This window comes from Perkinsus marinus (genome assembly GCF_000006405.1).
Source record: "Perkinsus marinus ATCC 50983 genomic scaffold scf_1104296931952, whole genome shotgun sequence".
Taxonomy (NCBI): Eukaryota; Perkinsozoa; order Perkinsida; family Perkinsidae; genus Perkinsus; species Perkinsus marinus.
In genome coordinates, this window is record NW_003215582.1 from 185,582 (window position 1) to 203,074 (window position 17,493).

A 17,493-nucleotide genomic window follows, 5' to 3' on the forward strand; every position below is an offset into this window, starting at 1 on the left:
GCCCTCAATCTTCTTCAAAGCGATGAAGAATGGGATAGGTGTCTCACAGAAGCATCTCTGGCCTCAACAGCCTCTTCACTCCGGGCATTATTCACCACCCTCCTTATCTTTTGTGAACCAGGTAATCCATCGCAACTATTAACTGATCATGTTACATCTCTTGCGGAAGACGTCGAGTTCTTCCTGCGAAGCAACCCCTTGGTTGGTCCTCCACAGAATGAACTCCGTGACTTCCTAATACTGTGCATTCTCCACGATGTTTCAGGACGTCTTCTTTCTCATTCCCGTGCTCTTTCGGACTTTGCCCTGGATACCACATATGATCGACTCATTCGAACTTTCTCCAACTACGATGTCGACAATATCCTCTATCACCACAACCCGAGTACTAATACTGCTATTTCTCGGCAGGAACTCGCGAGTTTAGTCACAAGCCAAGAATTATCACTAACTCAAGATCAACGTGCAGTATATAACTTATTATGCAATAAGATTGATAGGAATCAGGGAGGATTCATCTATATCGATGCACCCGGAGGTACAGGAAAGACTTATCTCATAAACCTTCTAATAAATAGAGCAGAACTCCGACGACAAAAGCCTCTCGCATGTGCGTCGTCTGGAATAGCATCAACCTTGCTAAAAGGAGGTAGAACTGCTCACTCTTTGCTAAAGCTACCAATTCCTGCAACACCCGATTCCGTTTGCAACTTCACTCCCCGCTCTCAAGCAGGAAAAACATTGATGCATGCAAACTTCATCGTTTGGGATGAAGCTCCTATGATGCACAGATGGTCTCTCGAAGCTTTGGACCGTTCTCTTCGAGATCTCCTGAGGTCAAACCGTCCTTTTGGTGGGAAACTCTTGATCCTTGCAGGAGATTTCCGACAGGTTACTCCAGTATTGCGAAGGGCCGGTAGACCTCATATTGTTAACGCTTGCATCTGCAAGTCACCTTTGTGGTCATCTGTAACGAAATTACGTCTAACAACGAACATGCGTTGCCATTCCATAGCGAATGATTCAAATTACCATCGCATCACGTCATATTCGCAATGGCTCCTACAACTAGGAAATGGTAGTCTACCTACACCTCTCCCTTTCACTCGCGAATCTGGCATTATATCATTACCTCCATGTATCACACTAACCGAAGCATCCTCAGAATCTCTTATCGATTTCGTATATTCAGACATCACTAATACTTCCAATTATACAAATCCTGATTGGTTTCATGATCGAGCTATTCTCAGTCCGACTAATACTGTAATCGATGAAATGAATCATAAAATTATCAATCGAATCCCAGGGAGGCTATTTACATTGCCAAGCGCGGATTCAGTCTCTGACTCTGAGAGTTCCCTACCTATTCCTATCGAATTCCTCAATTCTATCACTCCATCAGGATTACCACCACATATATTGCACCTTAAAGTTCACACGCCTATTATGTTACTCAGGAACCTAGATCCCAAAAACGGTCACTGTAATGGTAGCAGGTATACTATCAATGAGTTTATTGGCAATCCCGTCAGAATCATCCGTGCTACTATGTTAGGTGGTCCACACTCTGGGGAACAGATTTTGATCCCCAGAATCGGGCTAATTCCATCAGATTCTGACCTGCCATTTTCTTTTGTTCGGCGGCAGTTTCCAGTGAGGGCCTCACTGTGTGTAACGATTAATAAGGCCCAGGGTCAATCACTCAAAAAAGTGGGAGTTTATCTCCCCCAACCTGCGTTCAATCATGGGCAATTATATGTGGCGGCCTCCCGCGTGGGTGACCCCAGCCATATCAAGTTCGCTGTAGACCAATCGCCTTATATAGATTCACAACAAATTACTACCCACAATTCTGTCTCTTCGGTTTCTCAGCTTCCTGCGTCAACTTTCACAACAAATGTAGTCTATCATGAAATCGTAGCATAATTTTCGATGAGCGTTTTCGTATGGAATATTGATGAATTATCATGCTTTCTTGCATCACAACAAACTGTTACATTCTCTTTCTGTTTTCTTCCATAATCATTCTTTTTTTCTCATATGATTTACTACCTCTTCTTCGATAGTTCGATTGTCATTTTATATCGTTCATCACTAACAATGTTCGCTTCTAATTCTTAATCGCCATTGGTTTGTATATGCCGTCTGTTACTTACAAGATGTTACGTACACTTATTCAGTCATTCAGTTCTGTCGTGAAGCCTGCTCGGAGTAGACCAGCCTCAGAGTTTGCCCTCTGTAGTGTCCCTGATTTCTCTCATCGTTACTACACGGTGTGCTCTTGGCGGGGTGGGTTACTGTCTTCCTCAGCTATAAGACGCAAAATCAAGTATGGATGTGTCGGCTCGAGTGTTCTATTGACCTTCATGACCAAGTACCACATTTGCAACATGACATACAAGCGTAATGTGTTCCGGTGTTAACTGCAAATACTGTTGAGTTAAACAATACATCACTCTTACATTGATATCAGTTTCGTCTTCCTTTACACTATAGCTTCAAAATCACAAACTATTCCGTCGGTATCACTCATTAGATGGCTAACTATCAATTCGATACTATCGAACGTCCTATTCTACTATTCTGTGTTGTTCATATTCAGCGTTCTCAGTAATAACTTGGCGTGTAAGTTATTACATCAATCCCTCCCTTGAACAATGTCCAATACGTCTTCTATAGACGCAAGCTCGCCCACTACGGCATGTGCCGTTTGCGAGGCTCCCAATCCTGCTACTACTAATACTTCTTCCACTTTCATATGTGAAGTTTGCAGTGATATTATCTCGGCATCATATGATATCGCTGATGATGAAATGCTCACCAAGGTACGTCTTACCGATCAGTTGCAATACTTAACATATGAACGTCCGATTTGCCTTCACGTTTTTTCAGGTTACAATGGAAAAATATGATGCTTACTACAAACAATTTGAGTCTGCTACTAATTCGGCACCATCGAGAATACCGAATCCTACTATGGAAGATTTGATGGTCGATTTGACTCCTCTCTTACCGCAGGTATTAACTCCTAACATCTATGCTCCGAACTCATAACGTTAACTTGACCCATTTCCTTTCAGGTCCAACTTCGATCAGAACCTCCTCCTCATCGTACATCCATGCGTCTCAAGAAAAGAAAACGAGGTCATAATCTCGACTGATGCGCATAACAGCATGCCAAAGTTGTTCACGTTGTGGCGAAAGCATCATGCCTGTCTCTTTTGCGTTCAGTTCTCGGAACATCGTACATCTAACTTCTCTCATCGTTAAAAATCTGCCTTCAAGTACATTATTACTTCACCCATTCTCTCCTTGGAGCGTAGCGACTCCCGGAGCGTAGCGACGGGGTTCCACTAGTCCCAGTAATAACTTGGCATGCCCTCGGCAACACTGACGGTGAAAAACTCCCCTGGAGACGGCGTCTCCGAGACGCCAAAAATTTAACGACCGTAACTTTAACGAGGCCAAGCAACATCATAAGCCAGTGGTTACTCTACCCAAGAAGAAACGTGTGGAACGTCACGTGCCACAATATAGTGCGCGCATCATGAGCAGAGAGTCGCACGCCACGAAAACACGAGAATGGAATCGAAGCAGATTACATATGGTAGACGTTTGGCCAACGTCGTTGGCCAAAATATATGATGTGCGATGTATATAATGTAAAATGAATGCCGTTTATCCACAATTTTATATGCCTGGAATTTCGAGTTTCGACTTCCTGGGAGCCATAACGCGTCTTATCTTTCATAATGTGTGGTCATCGGTATTTTGCACCACGCAAGTGCAACTCAAATGATTATCCTTCTCATAATAACACCGCTCATTGACGCCTCGACTAAATGCGCGTAGAACGACATAATGCTGCAAATGTGAAATCTGTCATAGTATACTCGAAACTCAACAGCAGAGCGGACATAATCGCAATCTTTCCACATCATGAGCGCCGTCGCGAAGGTCGTTCCGTGTGCCAGAAGTTATATCCAGCTTCTCCAAGAAGATTCCAAAAATCGTTGTATGGCCTATCTTCACTCAAATCTTTGGCCAGAGCGGTCATGCATTCACCCCAGCAGCTCACAGCTGCGCCAAGCACCAAATGCTCATGCTCTATCTTAACGAGGTGACCATTAGGGCCTGGTGTCTGTGAACCACTCCTGTATGCATCGAATTTGCGGATAGCTTCAACTGTAGGCTGGAACTTCGCGTCAAGGTAAAGTCTACTGAGACACATGTTGATAGCACTGAACCCTCGGGTGATCACATCCCCGAGTAGGATCCTGCCGGACATCTCGAAGGACTTCCAGACTGTAACTATGTCATTGTGCTCAACACCCCCAACTAGGAAGGATTCTTCCCAACGCATATTGTGGAGACGTGCATCACGTGGTCTATATTTTTTCAGCTTAGCTTCGAATGCTCGATGCGCCCGATCATTGGAAACCTCATCCCCACCTAGATGAAGCCCCAGTGGCAATTCGGCATGTAGTGCAGTGACAGGCAGGAGCTCTTCGAGCTCAGTGAGTACAGTAGAAAACAGCTGCCACATAGACTCACTATTAGGATCTAGGTAATCCTCAACAACATGCTCGGGATGAGACTTCTTCCAGGCTCCAGCGTGACCTGGGATGTCTAGCTCAAGCACTATCATGATACCCAATGAGGCAGCCATTGCGAAGATCTCTTCCACTTCTCTCTTCGTGTAATATCCTCGAACTGCACCTCCCCTGCTGCAAGCTCCTCGACTCTTATGAGCTAGCTCTGGCGCCGAGTCCAGCTCGATTACGAAGCATTGATTATCAGTGCTGTGCAAGTGCAGAACATTGAGGCCTGCTTCTTTTGATGCAAAGTCGATTATACGTGTCAATTCAGCAACCGATAGGAAGACATGTGAGACATCCAGAAGGAGCCCACGGTAAGCCAGACCTAACGGAGCTGGCGTTATCTGGACGAAACCGCGTGCTACTCCGCACGCGCTGTCTAATGCTCGTAAGGCCCCTTGGATGCCGCTGGCCTCGATGTGCACCATCTGCTCTGTCGCGACAGTTACCTCGAAGGCTTCATTAGTAACGTTGAACGGTTCACTCAGGCCATCGAACGCGACATCCAGTCGCAATGGGCGGGCATTCGTACAACTTCTATTATAACGTCGCCAGAGTAGCTCCACTTGATCAGCTGTGCATGCCTTGCAGAATAGACCCAGCTCGACTCTGTCGTCTGATGCTCTCAGGGTATGGTCACCTATATGCGCCAAGAGAACTAGGGTCCATACCACAGTGCCGGTAGCGATACCGAGTATGACTGAACGAATCCGTCCGAGTTTCAGCATGTTAAAGTATGTGCTGTGAATTGATTCAAGACACTATGAGGGAAACCAATACAGGTTGATTCAAAAACGAGTAACAAGGTCAAATCAACAGAAGTCAGTGTACGTATGAATGAGTTTGAATTCCTATACTCATCGGCGCTTCCCGTTGGAGGAGAAACTGAGACTGAGAGTATTGCCGCGTCATGCCCAAGGCTACTTGCCGCACCTGAAGCACCATGGACAACAACTTCCCGAAGGCATTCTCCACTCTACTCTGATGACAAGGGCAGCTGCATGAGCACACCGACCATGATGCCTCCTGGCATCGGAGCATGTGCATAGACAATGAATCACATTTCCGGTCCTCTCCTCCAGCTGTACCTGATGCAAAAGACGAGGAGCAGCGGATTCCTGAGGAAATTCTGGCTGGATAAGCACGCTGCTGAGGGACCAATGAACGTCGTAGTGTTGCGCTCACTTCAACAGTATTGTACTCGCTAGTAGCTGCCCAGACACAGGCCTCTGCGAGGGGACGCAAATTCTGGACCTTCCCATAGGCCGCTTCCATCGAAATACCGAGATCCCAACGGTCCATTGCAAAGCGGATTCGCCTGGCATTGGGCATCCGAGTCTAAAAAACCGAAATGATGGTAGATGGTAGAGTCATAGACAGTCACTTTTAGTGGCCGTTATGAGTATATTTATGAATGTAAGAACACCAGTAAAGCACTCGTAGTTATCGGACAGCAAAAGTAGAAGGATACGGAACCGGTGGATCAGGTTTGAAAGCTCACCGCAGCTATTCGACTCAGGCTCTCCTTGTCTAGTCGAACGACCGTGCCATTGTCGTATACCCAGCTGAGCCATGCCCTCCAAGGCTCTGAAACCTGCAGAGTGCTTCGATCTCCTACGACTATGACCTGCGATGCAATCGCTGAACTACGGACATCGTAAGTATCTCACTCCATATCGAGCTCTAGTGAGCATCACATTCACACGACGATAGTCATTCAGGAAGCCTACCGAGTACTCAGGGTTACTTCGAACCTAACACATAGACATCAGAAAACTGACAGAACCGACCGTGGGTCACCGCCGAGAATACGATCCAGGATCGTTCACTGCCTTGGAAGGCGTCAACTGAATCTACAATGGGGTCAGGGATACTTGTGTTAGGACCAAGCTCTCTGCACCTGAGTGAACCGTACGCGCTGGTTCGGAGCATAAGCAGCTTACTTGCGATGATCACTGTCAGCGTAGGCACCATCGACAATATTAGTAGGAATGAGATGCAACTGGCGCCTCAGATAAGTTCTCTGCGCTGCGTAGGGCGTCACCACTCCGATCTGTCAATACACTGGTGACCTCAGCAAGTGACCCATCGAGCTCACATCGGAGTCATCAGCACCCGTGGCGAGCAGGGAGTCAACTGTCTGGATAACTGCGTCCGCCTCCTGTACATTATAGTAGCTGTCACAACCCTTGTCGAAAGCCTCTCGGGTGGCCCCTGCATAAAATCTATCCTCATCACTGTTGTTCATATACGTAGCTTACCCCCGGTGTCTACAAAGACAACACGACTGCCATGAACAGAGACAACTCGATCTGCGAAGATATGCGGCAACATTAGAGGGGGCCAAAACTTTGACTTCCAGCTTGGGTGACTGGTAAGCTGATGGTCATAGAAGTGCTGGCTTGAGAATGCCGCCACTTCAGGGTGCATCCTAAACTGCTCGCGGAGGAGCTTAGGCGGTCCCAAGCTAAAAACCAGCAGCTGATAACGTTATCGAAGGATGCACTGGTATCACACGGCATAACATTACATCACTACTAAGGGGTAATATGATAGTCCGAGAAGAATCAAATCTGTTTTGTCGATAATGAGTGCATCAGCAACGAGTCAAATGACTTCGGCAACAAGATTGTGCATAGAGTGCCTACTTAGAATCAAGTAGTTCATCGAAAAGGCTGAGGCCTCCACTAACAGACGAAAGCTGGCGATCATCACCGAGTAGTATAACTTGTTCAGCGCCCTGACAGTGGCTTGAACACACATATTGTACACAATGTTATATACCTGCATTATCGGAAGCAGCGTTCCTGCGATGGTCAGCTGACTCGCCTCATCTACTATCACTCGAGGGAGCTTCCTGCTAGACACCAAAGCTGCACTGTAGACTGTTTCTACATACACAGTCCCAGGTAAGATGGTATCTATGAGCACTTATTCGCGTGCCACAAAATTATTGAGGCGTTGCCTGTCTTAGACCGGTATCGCTTTGATCGGCCCACTCGGTTGTTCTCCTCCTCAATACCACTGTAGACGGGAGGTGGCGTCACTGAAATACCCTGAGCCTCCAGCTGGGCATGGAGTAGTGCTCGAGCTGCATGAGTTCCAGCACATACCAGTATCGGGAACTCGGGATTAGTCCTGCGACCGAGCTCAAAGTTACAAACGACACATACAGGGATCGAACCCGGGTGATCTACTTGAGCCAATGCTTGACAATAGCGACCACTACGAATGTCTTCCCGGTGCCTGGAGGCCCTTGTATTAGCGTAAGACGGGACGAGACGGCGGCTCGAACTGCCGACTTCTGTGATTCGGTGAGGCCTTCGAGGTCCACAGGAGTGGGCTGGACAGAAGCTGGATCAATTCAGCAGATTTACCACGCATGCACAACGCGCCTCTGGAATCCATTCTATCCGTTCCTGAGCCGCTTGGGTGTGTCCCTCGAGCAGTAAGCGGCGGATGAAAGGAGCCTGCCGACCCATATCATTGCTGCTCACGGCGAACACAGCTGATAGCTCCCGACTGCTAACCTGAGCCGCCCAGCATCGCCACAGTACAAGGCTGCGATTGTTGACTTACTTGTGGTATATTGGCCGTCACAGGGACGCAGAGCCAGTCTATTTGGCCATTATCTATCGCTACTGTGAACGCAGTGATCGCAGTGGAGGCAGATTTAGTGCGCTCGTTATGCTGATCCTGGGAGCCCAGGACCTCAGTCAGAGCCTCGGGTGATGCTGGAAAAACCTTGAGAAGGATGAACGAATCGGACGGCAGTGGTCGCTGCTACTCACCTTGAGACGTATCTCACCGAGATTCCCATTCCGAGAGACTCTGGTCAACTTCCCAAGCCACAGCTCATCCGTCGGGAACTGCACTGGCTGCTGTGCACGGGGTCTCCGGCCGAAACTATGACACTTGCATCGTAGCTCAGTCCTGCCTGCGAGATGGTGGTCCACCCAACTACTCCCAAGTGGCAGCTATAGCACACCTTCGAGATGGCTCTCGGCACTCACTCTCAGCTCGGACTGCTCGCAGGCAGCACAGTTAACAGTAATAGTCTGCTTTGCCAGGGGGGTGTCGGCGGATATCCGCAAACGAGGGTAAGCGAAATATCGCGAGTCGTTATAGACCTTCGCACACTACCAAGAGGATAACAGCAGTTCATCAGTGACCATCAAACTTTCAAACATCAACTCTACGTGCTCAATCAGTCACTGCTAAAATTTGAACTGAAATGTTCTCCTCCCTACCCTACCGAGCCGAGGAAGTCCAGAGTGGTGAGCTGATCGGGATGTGATCGGCCTATGAGAAACACATCTCCTCGAGCATAGTTCCACATACGGCTGTCGTCCAAGTAGTGACTCGAGCTGTACTTGCCTTGACCAATATCAAGGAGGAAGCGCACTTCAGAGGTAGAGCTGAGGACGTCACGGAGGACAACCTGAATGCCAACGATACCAAACATCTCATTTTTCTAATAGTCTTAAATGAGCGGAGCGAAGCATCGGCACACGCAGTATGGAGATTGTAAAATCAGGCATACAGAATTCCAGAAAAGTTTTCCAAGGCCACTCTCAGGACAACTCACGTTTATTTTGAGCTCACGCTTGAAATTGACATATGAATCGGCAATGGCATTAGCCTGCTGTCGAATAATAGCAACCGCTTGGTTATGATAGAACCTACGAGAAGCAACCTGCCTACTCTCAGGACGATGAATGAATCAAATGCTCATTGAGAACTCCCAGAGATCGCTGAACTCACGCTGCGGCTCTAACATCTCCTCCAAAGCTGGCCTCAGAGAGACTGAGATGCTGGATGACATAGTCCATCATGATACGTGATATTCGTGGTTGAAGAGAACATATTTGTAGGAAGTAGGTGAAGGCGACTGGAGACAGGCTTGGAAGCTCACTGCTCGTCTTCTTGCCCACTGGCGCTGAACAATCAACAGCAAGCTCACGTCTGAAGCTGAATGCTTGGGAGGCCCTCGAGGCCTCTTCCTTACCGAGTATGGTTGTGGCTACATACTCTGGATCGTACTCACCGTTGGGAGGAGTCTCTCTACTGAGTTGAGACATCCGTCGCTTCAGAAGCGTCAGCCACTACGTGGAAGCATCTCGACGATCCCGAGCATCCCTCTATAACCCACCCGTCTATCCACCTCTCGATTTTCCAGGCCGAGGTCGCGTAGCCTGACCAACATCTCGTTCACGTCCCTTCCCTCGAAAACTGCTACACCATCTTCTTGCCGCTGTCGCAGGGCCCGCTTGAGAGCGCGGTCCAGCAGCTGAGTTACGCTAGTCGTGGCGACCCAAGCTGGGAGAGCTCTGACGGGGACTTCATAACGATGAGCTCTCGGTTTAAAGATATGTACTTGATAACGTCACCACATATCCGGCTAAGTCCAGCATCTTCTTCCTTGGTCCACGGGCGATTAGAATAACATCGTTTCAGAACGTGCCAGAGGGACGCATATTGTAATTTGGTACTGGTCTGTGGTGGCAATAGGCGGTGGCTGAGGAGCATTTAATTGATGACTCAAAAACACTTTCGGCGGAGCGGTAGTGATGTGGGGTCTCTGCACGAGTTACTTCGGTTAACACAAGGACGAATAAAATGACAGAAACTCGCACATAGGACATGAGGATCAATCCACGAACCAAATCCGAGGAGCTCGACAGTTTTCTATCTTCCCTCGATAGGCATTCTTGTGATCATCAAATCCAGCAATACCAATCTTGGGGAACTGAACTTGTCCATCCTTCCAAACCTGATAGGATCATGCTGCGCCCTCAATGCTCATGGTATGCCTCACAAGGCAATGGCAGTTGAGATTCAAAGCAGGAGTTGGGAAAAGTGCTATACGGTGCTTGTTAGTCGTAAGCCTTCCTTACCATGCGCCCTCGTCGGATAGCTGTCTTATACTTGCGACGAACATTCAAGCGGTTGTAGAAGCGCCATATAACCGACTTCGAGAGGTGTATCTTCCATCGCTGCTGACCACACGTGAGGAGGCCTCCTGATGGTCTCTGCACTACGGGTTGCCGTAGAAGGCTCAATGAGGATAACATGGAGGACGAAATCAAACACCGCCGCCTAGAATCGAACCGGGGACCTAGTGACGCTTGATGACACTACAGAGAGTACGGTAATCTTTCACGGTCGATCTAAGTTCTTTGCGAACGGCTATGCGATAGGCTGTCTACTATCTGCGAGGCTGAAATATGAAAACTGAGTGAACGCAATAGCGTCAGTTGTTCAACGGTCGATGACTAGCGATAAACATCCTATGCGGGAACATGGTGAGTACGGACAAGTTGCTCCAACGGCCATCTATACTCCAATATGGGCTTCAATTACTGATAGGAAGAATACAGTTAACAAAACGAGCGACCCCAAAACAAAGTAACGAGTTCGAGTCTCTTGAGAACCTATTCGCCTCTGGAAAGCAGATTAGTTTCCATAAGGCATTCGCCTGGGATGATACACACGAGGTTCGTAAAGAGCTGATGAGCACGTCTGGCTTATGCAGCGTTCCAAGTAGAAACATTTAGAGACTTAGTTGGAACTCAATGGCGTTACGTAGATACGTTGTTGCAACAAGAAGAACTGACTGCAAGCTCCGGCGGCAACATTTCGGAAGACTTCGACTCGGCAAGATGAGCTCTTGTGCATGCGTGCGGCGTCCTTCGCGCTCGCCCACGAAGTCTCTTACGCGCCGGAGTCTGGCGACGGTATGTTTCCCGATGGAGAATGTTGATTCAATAGTCTTGTTTGTGAAATGAATCGAATATTCGGGGTGGGGAAGAAGAAGGAAGCTCCCCCAGCCCCCACAGGGCCGTCTCTGGCGGAGACTAGTGAACATTTAGACAGCCGAGTTGAACTGTTGGATAAGAAAATTAAACAGTGTGATGAGGAGCTGATCAAGTAGTAGCATCCACAACAACAGCAGCTAGGGCAGTACTAGGCTACAGGTACAAGCAGCAAATGGCCACTAGGTCTGGTGCGGCCGGGGCTAAACAACGGGCGTTGGCGGTACTGAAAAGGAAGAAGATGTATGAGGGTCAGAGGGACCAGATGATGAACACACAGTTCAATGTGGACCAGGTACTCGACAAGGGTTGCTCTATAAGTAACTCAATATCTCCTCTTTGTTCAGGCAGCCTTTACACAGGAACAAATTCAGACTAACATGAACGTGGTGGAGTCAATGAAGGTGGCCAATAGCGCTATGAAGTCCCAGATGAACGACTTCAACATCGACCATGTCGAGGATGTTGTTGACGATATGGCAGTAGGTGGACACCAAAAAAGCTTGCTAGGGACTGCGGTGGTATCGTTAGGATATAATGATGGACCAGGAGGAGATCAATGACATTTTGGGAAGAAGTTATAATATCCCCGAGGGATGCGATGATGCCTCTCTGGAAGCTGAGTTTTCTATGCTGGAAGAAGAGGTCGCCATGGATAAGGAGAATGAGCTTCGGGCGGTAGTGAGAGGGTCAGGGACTCGATCGTTAGCGAAGTTCTGTTGCCCTCTCAGGGACCATCAGCTCCGACCTATCTGCCAACTGCTTTGCCGGGAGGAGAGCAGCAGGCAACAACGACGGCCACCGCAGCTGCTGAGACTCCAGCAACTCATTTAGCACCGGTAATACGCTCTACTCGTCGAGACGCAGATTGCTCTTCAGGTTGCCCTCGCATCGACCAACAAGCCTCGATAGAATTACAATGCCGTCGTCTTGGACTTCTACTACCCCCGCTAGAGACTTGATAGACCCTAGTTCTAATTCTAACTGTATTGTTGATATCAATATTCAAAGTCCCTGTTCTATTTCACCATTTAATTTGAACGCAAATCGAGTCGGGTTGTAGTTGGCTTACATTCAATTCTTCTCAAAGTCTACCTTCTTCTTTTAGTTTTTCGTTTGCGGTACATTCGTTGAACATGGTAGGTTGCAGGACTGGATGGAGGTTGTCATCAGAAGCGCGAGTTTCCTTTTCAGTCGGGCAACATTATGGAGTACAATGGTGGCAGTGTGATAGCCATGAAGGGGGAAGGCTGTGTTGGAATTGTAATATCGGGGGGAATCAGCGTCACGCGCCTCGAAATTACTCACCCAGGCCTGCGACCGAAGATATGGCGTCAACCAGCTGCAGACGGTCTCAGCCAACATGCAGAAGGTGTATCCGATGACCTCTCGATGCTTGGTCGGCTTCCAAGGCCTCGCCACTGACTCCCAAACATTGTAACAGCGAGGTGATGGTCTCTCGAATAGTCCGGGGTGTTGTTGACTGTAGATCCCAATTGCTGAAATTCCGCCTGAAGTTGTACAAGTTGAAGGAGGATAGGGAGATGCCATGTGATGTTGTAAGTCACTTGATGGCTACTATGCTCTACGAGAAACGGTAGGTTATGCTACTGCCTTGCTGGCTGAGTATAACTGGTTCCTCTCAGGTTTGGGCCCTACTTCTGTGAACCTGTTATTGCTGGTCTTAAGAATGATGGCGAGCCTTTCATCTCCTCCTTTGATCTCATCGGTGGGTACAGGTTTCTCACTCTATGAACGTCACCGTCGCTTCCCTTCGATTCACCGCACACATCGATCGTCATTGCGCTTGGTCGATGATATCTCCCGCTCTAGAGTGATGTCTTATCAGGTACTGAATCCACAGCTCCCGATTTCATCGTCTCTGGTACGGCTACTGAACAGCTTATGGGTGTAGCTGAGAGTTTCTGGAGAGAAGGTATGGGCCCTGAGGAGCTCGCTGAGGTAGGCTTTAGGGTGGGTCGCGGTACGACGATATGGCTTGTCGTAGGTCCTCGGCCAATCGTTGCTATCGGGTATAGACCGTGACTGCCTTTCTGGTTGGGGCGGTATGGTGTATATACTCACCGATAAGGAGGTAGGTTCATAGATGCGAGCACTTCTCCACGTGACGATGTTGTTGTTGGTAGTTGATTACTAAAACACTGAAGGGCAGAATGGACTAATGGTTATATGGACAACAGCCTGGGTCCTTAACACTACACCGAACTAGAGTGATGAATAGTTTCCTAGACACTCTCCTGATTTTTGTTGGTATCCCGGCTGAGGCGCCCTCTAGGCAATCGCGAGTTTTGGGGAGGAGGTGACCAAGTTTGGATGTGGAACATACTGTAGTCCTCCCATATTGTCATCTCTCAATGACTGTCACTCCATCGACCACAGAGCCCGGCAAGAAGCGACCAGCTGAGGAGATCGCCCAAGAGGCAGAGGAGGAGGAGGATCTTCGCCGCTATGGTGATGCCAGCTATTGGGAGGGACGCTACAAGGCTAAGAAACAGAGACTGAATGAGGAGGGGGACAAGACTGGTAGTCGATCTGCGTCTAGGGTTGTGTGGAGGAGTTATTCTCAGAGAAGAAGGCGGCTACAGAGGGCGACGATGATGATGACGATGCCGATTCAACCGATGAGTGGCACTTCAGCTTTGAGGCCATGCGAGAACTGCTGCCTGAGAAAAAGGACATCACTGTTGTTGATGTTGGCTGCGGAGTAAGTTGCAGTGACTGCTGCATTCACCTTCCTCGGGCTTCGCTCCGCTCAGTAGTGCTCAAGATGCTTTTTGAGGTGATGCTCCACTGAGAAAGTATTGCTTCCTGTCAGGTTTCCTCCTTCCTCAACTCCATGCGTGAGGCGGGTTATACAGGTCGGCTCATCGGCCTCGATTACTCCCCTAGCGCCATTGATATGTGTAAAGAGATGTTCAAGGAGGTGGAGTATCATAATAAAGAGGCCGCGGAGATGTGCCCGGCGATCGTCAAGCCTGGTAGTATCTCGGAGCTATTTCAAGGGATACTTTTGGATTGTTGAAGTCGGGCATGTGAAGTGTCCATGATCAGGGGAGGTGGACATGTTCCTTGATAAGGCGACCATCGACGGTTTGCTTGCTGACGAGTCTGGCGCCGAGCACGTGCAGAAGCTGTGCAAGGCTGAGGGCCAGGCTATGAAGGTTGGAGGGCAGCTCAACTGGAGCACCATGTTTGGTCCTTTCGAGGAGTCTGGTGTTAAGGTAGGGATTGTTGCATACTCGGGGAAGTAGTTGCTGAGGCCTCGTCATAATAACAGGTTTTGAAGGATACTATACTGCCTGGTCTCCTTGCTGGCGACGACAAGGCTTCCTTCAAGATATACTGTTACGCACTTGACGATGGAACTGAGGAGATCGAACTACCTGATCTCGACAGGGAGGATGATGGAGAAGGAAAAGAGGAATCGGCTGAGGTTGCCGAGCCAGGGCATGCAGAAGAGCCCAAAACTGCTGAGGGTAAGAAGTGTCCTATTCCGCGTGAGGCAGGCGACTGTTGTGTATTAGGTGCCACTGTGACCTCTGACGAGAAGGAGGAGGTTGAGGTGGAAGAGGGTGACGAGATTGACATGGCAGATCTTGGCGATATCAACGAGATGATCATGCAGGCTTTGGCGGCTGAGAATGAGACTCTTGCTATTTGGGCCATTGAGAAAATCGAAAAGCCGGCTGATGCCCCCAAGGATACTGCTCAACTGATCGATAAGATTATTGAGGATATCGAAGTCGATGTGCAAGGCGGTGATGATGATGAGAAGGAGGAGGCTGAGGAGGAAGAGAAGGAGTGAACGCGACCGAACCCTTGGCTCTATTGACAGGCGTATTACGGTGATCACTGCGATGAGTGTTCACCATCTCTTATCACGTTTCTTTTCTATTAGTATGTAAAACTCATGTTGTTGTGTTATACGGTGTCATCTAGCGCTACACACTGTGTAGTACACAATTATCTTGCACCTCACTCAGGGACGAGGGAGTGTAGAGTATATGCTGGCATCTTCAAGGCGGCGCATTCAGTGTTGAGAGGCGATCGAGTTGAAATCGTCGACCCTAGAACTTCGGAGCAATGCTGTATTAAATCTCCACTTTGTGAAATGCAATTTCGGGATGAGGAATGCGAGTAATCCCTATACAACTCTGTGAGCGAGATCCGTGCCGGTTTACCTGGCGGGTTTGTGGCAAGGTTGTCCCAATCCATCCGTGTCAGTTTTTCTCGTGGTGTGTGTTGCCTTATTGCTCTGTCATAATGTCGACTCCTGTGGTATCGTCCGGTGGGAAGCCACTGAACGTGCTGATGATAGGTCTGGGTAAGCTTGGACTGCCGTTATGTCGCCGCATTGCCGCCGCAGGGTAGTCTGTGTCCGTCCTACTAGGTTGCAGTTAACGTCCACTTCGTCAGGCACGATGTTAATATTTTCTCAACTAGAGGGATGGATCGAGCTCTGAAATCTTCAGCTGACATCGGCCTCGGTGCCAAGCCAGTCCCCTCAATCCGCTCATGGTTGCAGGTGATGCTGTTACTACCACCAAGCCGTGCAGTAGTAATGTCGTTCGTCAGGCCAATCGCTCGGTATCATCTTTGTACATGGTCACCTGCGTCCCAACTTCTAACGAGGTGTCCCAGCTCGCTGATATTATTGTTGGTGATGCTACCATGCTCGAAGCTCCATTCGAAGAGGAGAATCGTGAGCTCTCATCGCTGACAGTGGTGAATTATTCTTCCTTAATTTCAGGGTCGAAGCTTCACTGGATCGACTGTACCAGTGGGTTCCCGCCCCTGACGAAGGCTATCGCGGAGAAGCTACGTGTCGCCTCAGCTGCAGATTCTGTTAGTCGCCGAGAAACTGTCTTTACCGACTGTGCAGTCAGTGGTGGCCCTCATGTGAGTTGCCTGCCCTTTGACGTAGTCATCCTTCTTTGCAGGGAGCCAAAGCTGGTGTATTGACATCTATGGTGGGATCGCAGAATCCTTCAGTGGTCGACGATCAAGAGTCGGGTAAGGTCAGCAATGGCATCCAGTGGGATGGGTCAGTACTTCAGGTGTACGTCAGTTGATAAGTTGCTGGTCCGGTGCTCCTGGTGGTCATGTATTCGGCCTTGGACCGGTTGGTAGTGGTCATGCTGTTAAGGTGAGTCGCTCGTCACTATGCTGCGAGTTAGACTGATTCTCTGCCAGTCTGTTAACAATGCCCTTCTTGCGGCTAATTTGCTGATGGGGTCCGAGGCAATGGTCACCCTAGCGAAGGCTGGAGTGGATGTTGAAGCGGCACTGAATGCTATCGATACTTCTAGCGGCCGCACATTTGTCCTACAGGGACGTTTCCAGAAGAATATTCTTACTCGTAGGTCCTCACGATCTTCGACGACCTCCTGTTTGGTTGTACTCTGTTATATCAGGCAAGTTCGACTATGGTTTTAATATGGCGGGTCTTCAGAAGGATGTAGCCAACGCGCTTCAACTCATGGAGGTAGGCGGATCGGCTCTATCTTCATCCGTCACCGAATGCTTACATTAGGGTGAGGGTATCTATAACCCTATGTCGGAGTTAGCTCTCAAGCTCGTCAATGATGCTTTGGGCAAGTTGGGACCAGAGGCTGATCATACCGAGATCGTGAGGACTAGATAAACATGGTTGATTTGTAAAGTTTTGCTGTTCAGGTGAAAGTCGTTGAAGACGAGAGCAAAGCGCCTGGCTGTGTCAAGGCTCGGAAGGAGGATTGACTTCACTTAGCCAGCTGGACTGTCCAAACTTTTCTTGGTCGTTATTTCCACATCGTCTGAATAGTACTGTGTGCGTCTTCCATGGTGTCGCGTTCAGTGGGATGGCCGCTTAACTCCTGAAGACCATGATCTGTCGCCTCGGCGATTTTCAGTGGTTTTCGAGGCATAGCACCGTCTTCAAGGTATCTCAAGGTGCTCATCAACACTGCTATTGAAACTGCTATTTGAATAAATATTTTTTAAAAACTCAGCAGTGAATTTCGAACTGCATCCTAGCAAAATTGGAAAAATGCAGTCGAAATTTCGATACACCAGGA

At 48.7% G+C, this 17,493-nt stretch overlaps 8 protein-coding genes across 8 annotated transcripts; 6 read left to right on the forward strand and 2 right to left on the reverse strand.

The window, feature by feature from the left end:
- Nucleotides 1-1,055: 1,055 nt before the first annotated feature.
- Nucleotides 1,056-2,426, forward strand: Pmar_PMAR023563 (hypothetical protein; the record flags this gene model as incomplete). Its single annotated transcript, XM_002785800.1, has 3 exons — nt 1,056-1,078; nt 2,192-2,292; nt 2,314-2,426. The coding sequence occupies 3 exons, from the start codon at nt 1,056-1,058 to the stop codon at nt 2,424-2,426; spliced, it is 237 nt and encodes a 78-aa protein (XP_002785846.1).
- Nucleotides 2,427-2,660: 234 nt separating this feature from the next.
- Pmar_PMAR023564 (hypothetical protein) lies at nt 2,661-3,164 on the forward strand (the record flags this gene model as incomplete). The annotated part of the gene is made up of 3 exons (XM_002785801.1): nt 2,661-2,828; nt 2,896-3,021; nt 3,084-3,164. 3 exons carry the CDS (start codon nt 2,661-2,663, stop codon nt 3,162-3,164), a joined length of 375 nt encoding a protein of 124 aa, XP_002785847.1.
- Nucleotides 3,165-3,940: 776 nt separating this feature from the next.
- On the reverse strand, nt 3,941-4,672 carry Pmar_PMAR023565 (hypothetical protein; the record flags this gene model as incomplete). The annotated part of the gene is made up of 1 exon (XM_002785802.1): nt 3,941-4,672. One exon carries the CDS (start codon nt 4,670-4,672, stop codon nt 3,941-3,943), a length of 732 nt encoding a protein of 243 aa, XP_002785848.1.
- A 722-nt stretch (nt 4,673-5,394) lies between these two features.
- Pmar_PMAR023566 (hypothetical protein) lies at nt 5,395-10,130 on the reverse strand (the record flags this gene model as incomplete). The annotated part of the gene is made up of 22 exons (XM_002785803.1): nt 5,395-5,534; nt 5,582-5,689; nt 5,787-5,939; nt 6,103-6,228; nt 6,272-6,355; nt 6,402-6,501; nt 6,545-6,654; nt 6,700-6,815; nt 6,863-7,068; nt 7,250-7,341; nt 7,601-7,739; nt 7,799-7,955; nt 8,080-8,131; nt 8,181-8,345; nt 8,393-8,538; nt 8,590-8,740; nt 8,857-9,042; nt 9,190-9,283; nt 9,366-9,540; nt 9,610-9,706; nt 9,754-9,931; nt 9,979-10,130. The coding sequence occupies 22 exons, from the start codon at nt 10,128-10,130 to the stop codon at nt 5,424-5,426; spliced, it is 2,898 nt and encodes a 965-aa protein (XP_002785849.1). The 3' UTR covers nt 5,395-5,423.
- A 1,255-nt stretch (nt 10,131-11,385) lies between these two features.
- Nucleotides 11,386-12,328, forward strand: Pmar_PMAR023567 (Charged multivesicular body protein, putative; the record flags this gene model as incomplete). Its single annotated transcript, XM_002785804.1, has 6 exons — nt 11,386-11,531; nt 11,579-11,711; nt 11,764-11,898; nt 11,948-12,094; nt 12,148-12,255; nt 12,296-12,328. 6 exons carry the CDS (start codon nt 11,386-11,388, stop codon nt 12,326-12,328), a joined length of 702 nt encoding a protein of 233 aa, XP_002785850.1.
- A 294-nt stretch (nt 12,329-12,622) lies between these two features.
- On the forward strand, nt 12,623-13,599 carry Pmar_PMAR023568 (proteasome subunit beta type 3, putative; the record flags this gene model as incomplete). Its single annotated transcript, XM_002785805.1, has 7 exons — nt 12,623-12,679; nt 12,729-12,853; nt 12,906-13,013; nt 13,063-13,145; nt 13,266-13,378; nt 13,425-13,511; nt 13,564-13,599. The coding sequence occupies 7 exons, from the start codon at nt 12,623-12,625 to the stop codon at nt 13,597-13,599; spliced, it is 609 nt and encodes a 202-aa protein (XP_002785851.1).
- A 192-nt stretch (nt 13,600-13,791) lies between these two features.
- Pmar_PMAR023569 (conserved hypothetical protein) lies at nt 13,792-15,242 on the forward strand (the record flags this gene model as incomplete). Its single annotated transcript, XM_002785806.1, has 6 exons — nt 13,792-13,960; nt 14,005-14,141; nt 14,253-14,415; nt 14,489-14,658; nt 14,715-14,913; nt 14,962-15,242. The coding sequence occupies 6 exons, from the start codon at nt 13,792-13,794 to the stop codon at nt 15,240-15,242; spliced, it is 1,119 nt and encodes a 372-aa protein (XP_002785852.1).
- Nucleotides 15,243-15,666: 424 nt separating this feature from the next.
- Pmar_PMAR023570 (conserved hypothetical protein) lies at nt 15,667-17,176 on the forward strand (the record flags this gene model as incomplete). Its single annotated transcript, XM_002785807.1, has 10 exons — nt 15,667-15,804; nt 15,854-15,962; nt 16,013-16,139; nt 16,188-16,336; nt 16,378-16,450; nt 16,495-16,583; nt 16,631-16,796; nt 16,852-16,922; nt 16,971-17,066; nt 17,114-17,176. Exons 1-10 carry the CDS (start codon nt 15,701-15,703, stop codon nt 17,174-17,176), a joined length of 1,047 nt encoding a protein of 348 aa, XP_002785853.1. The 5' UTR covers nt 15,667-15,700.
- Between the last annotated feature and the right edge of the window lie 317 nt (nt 17,177-17,493).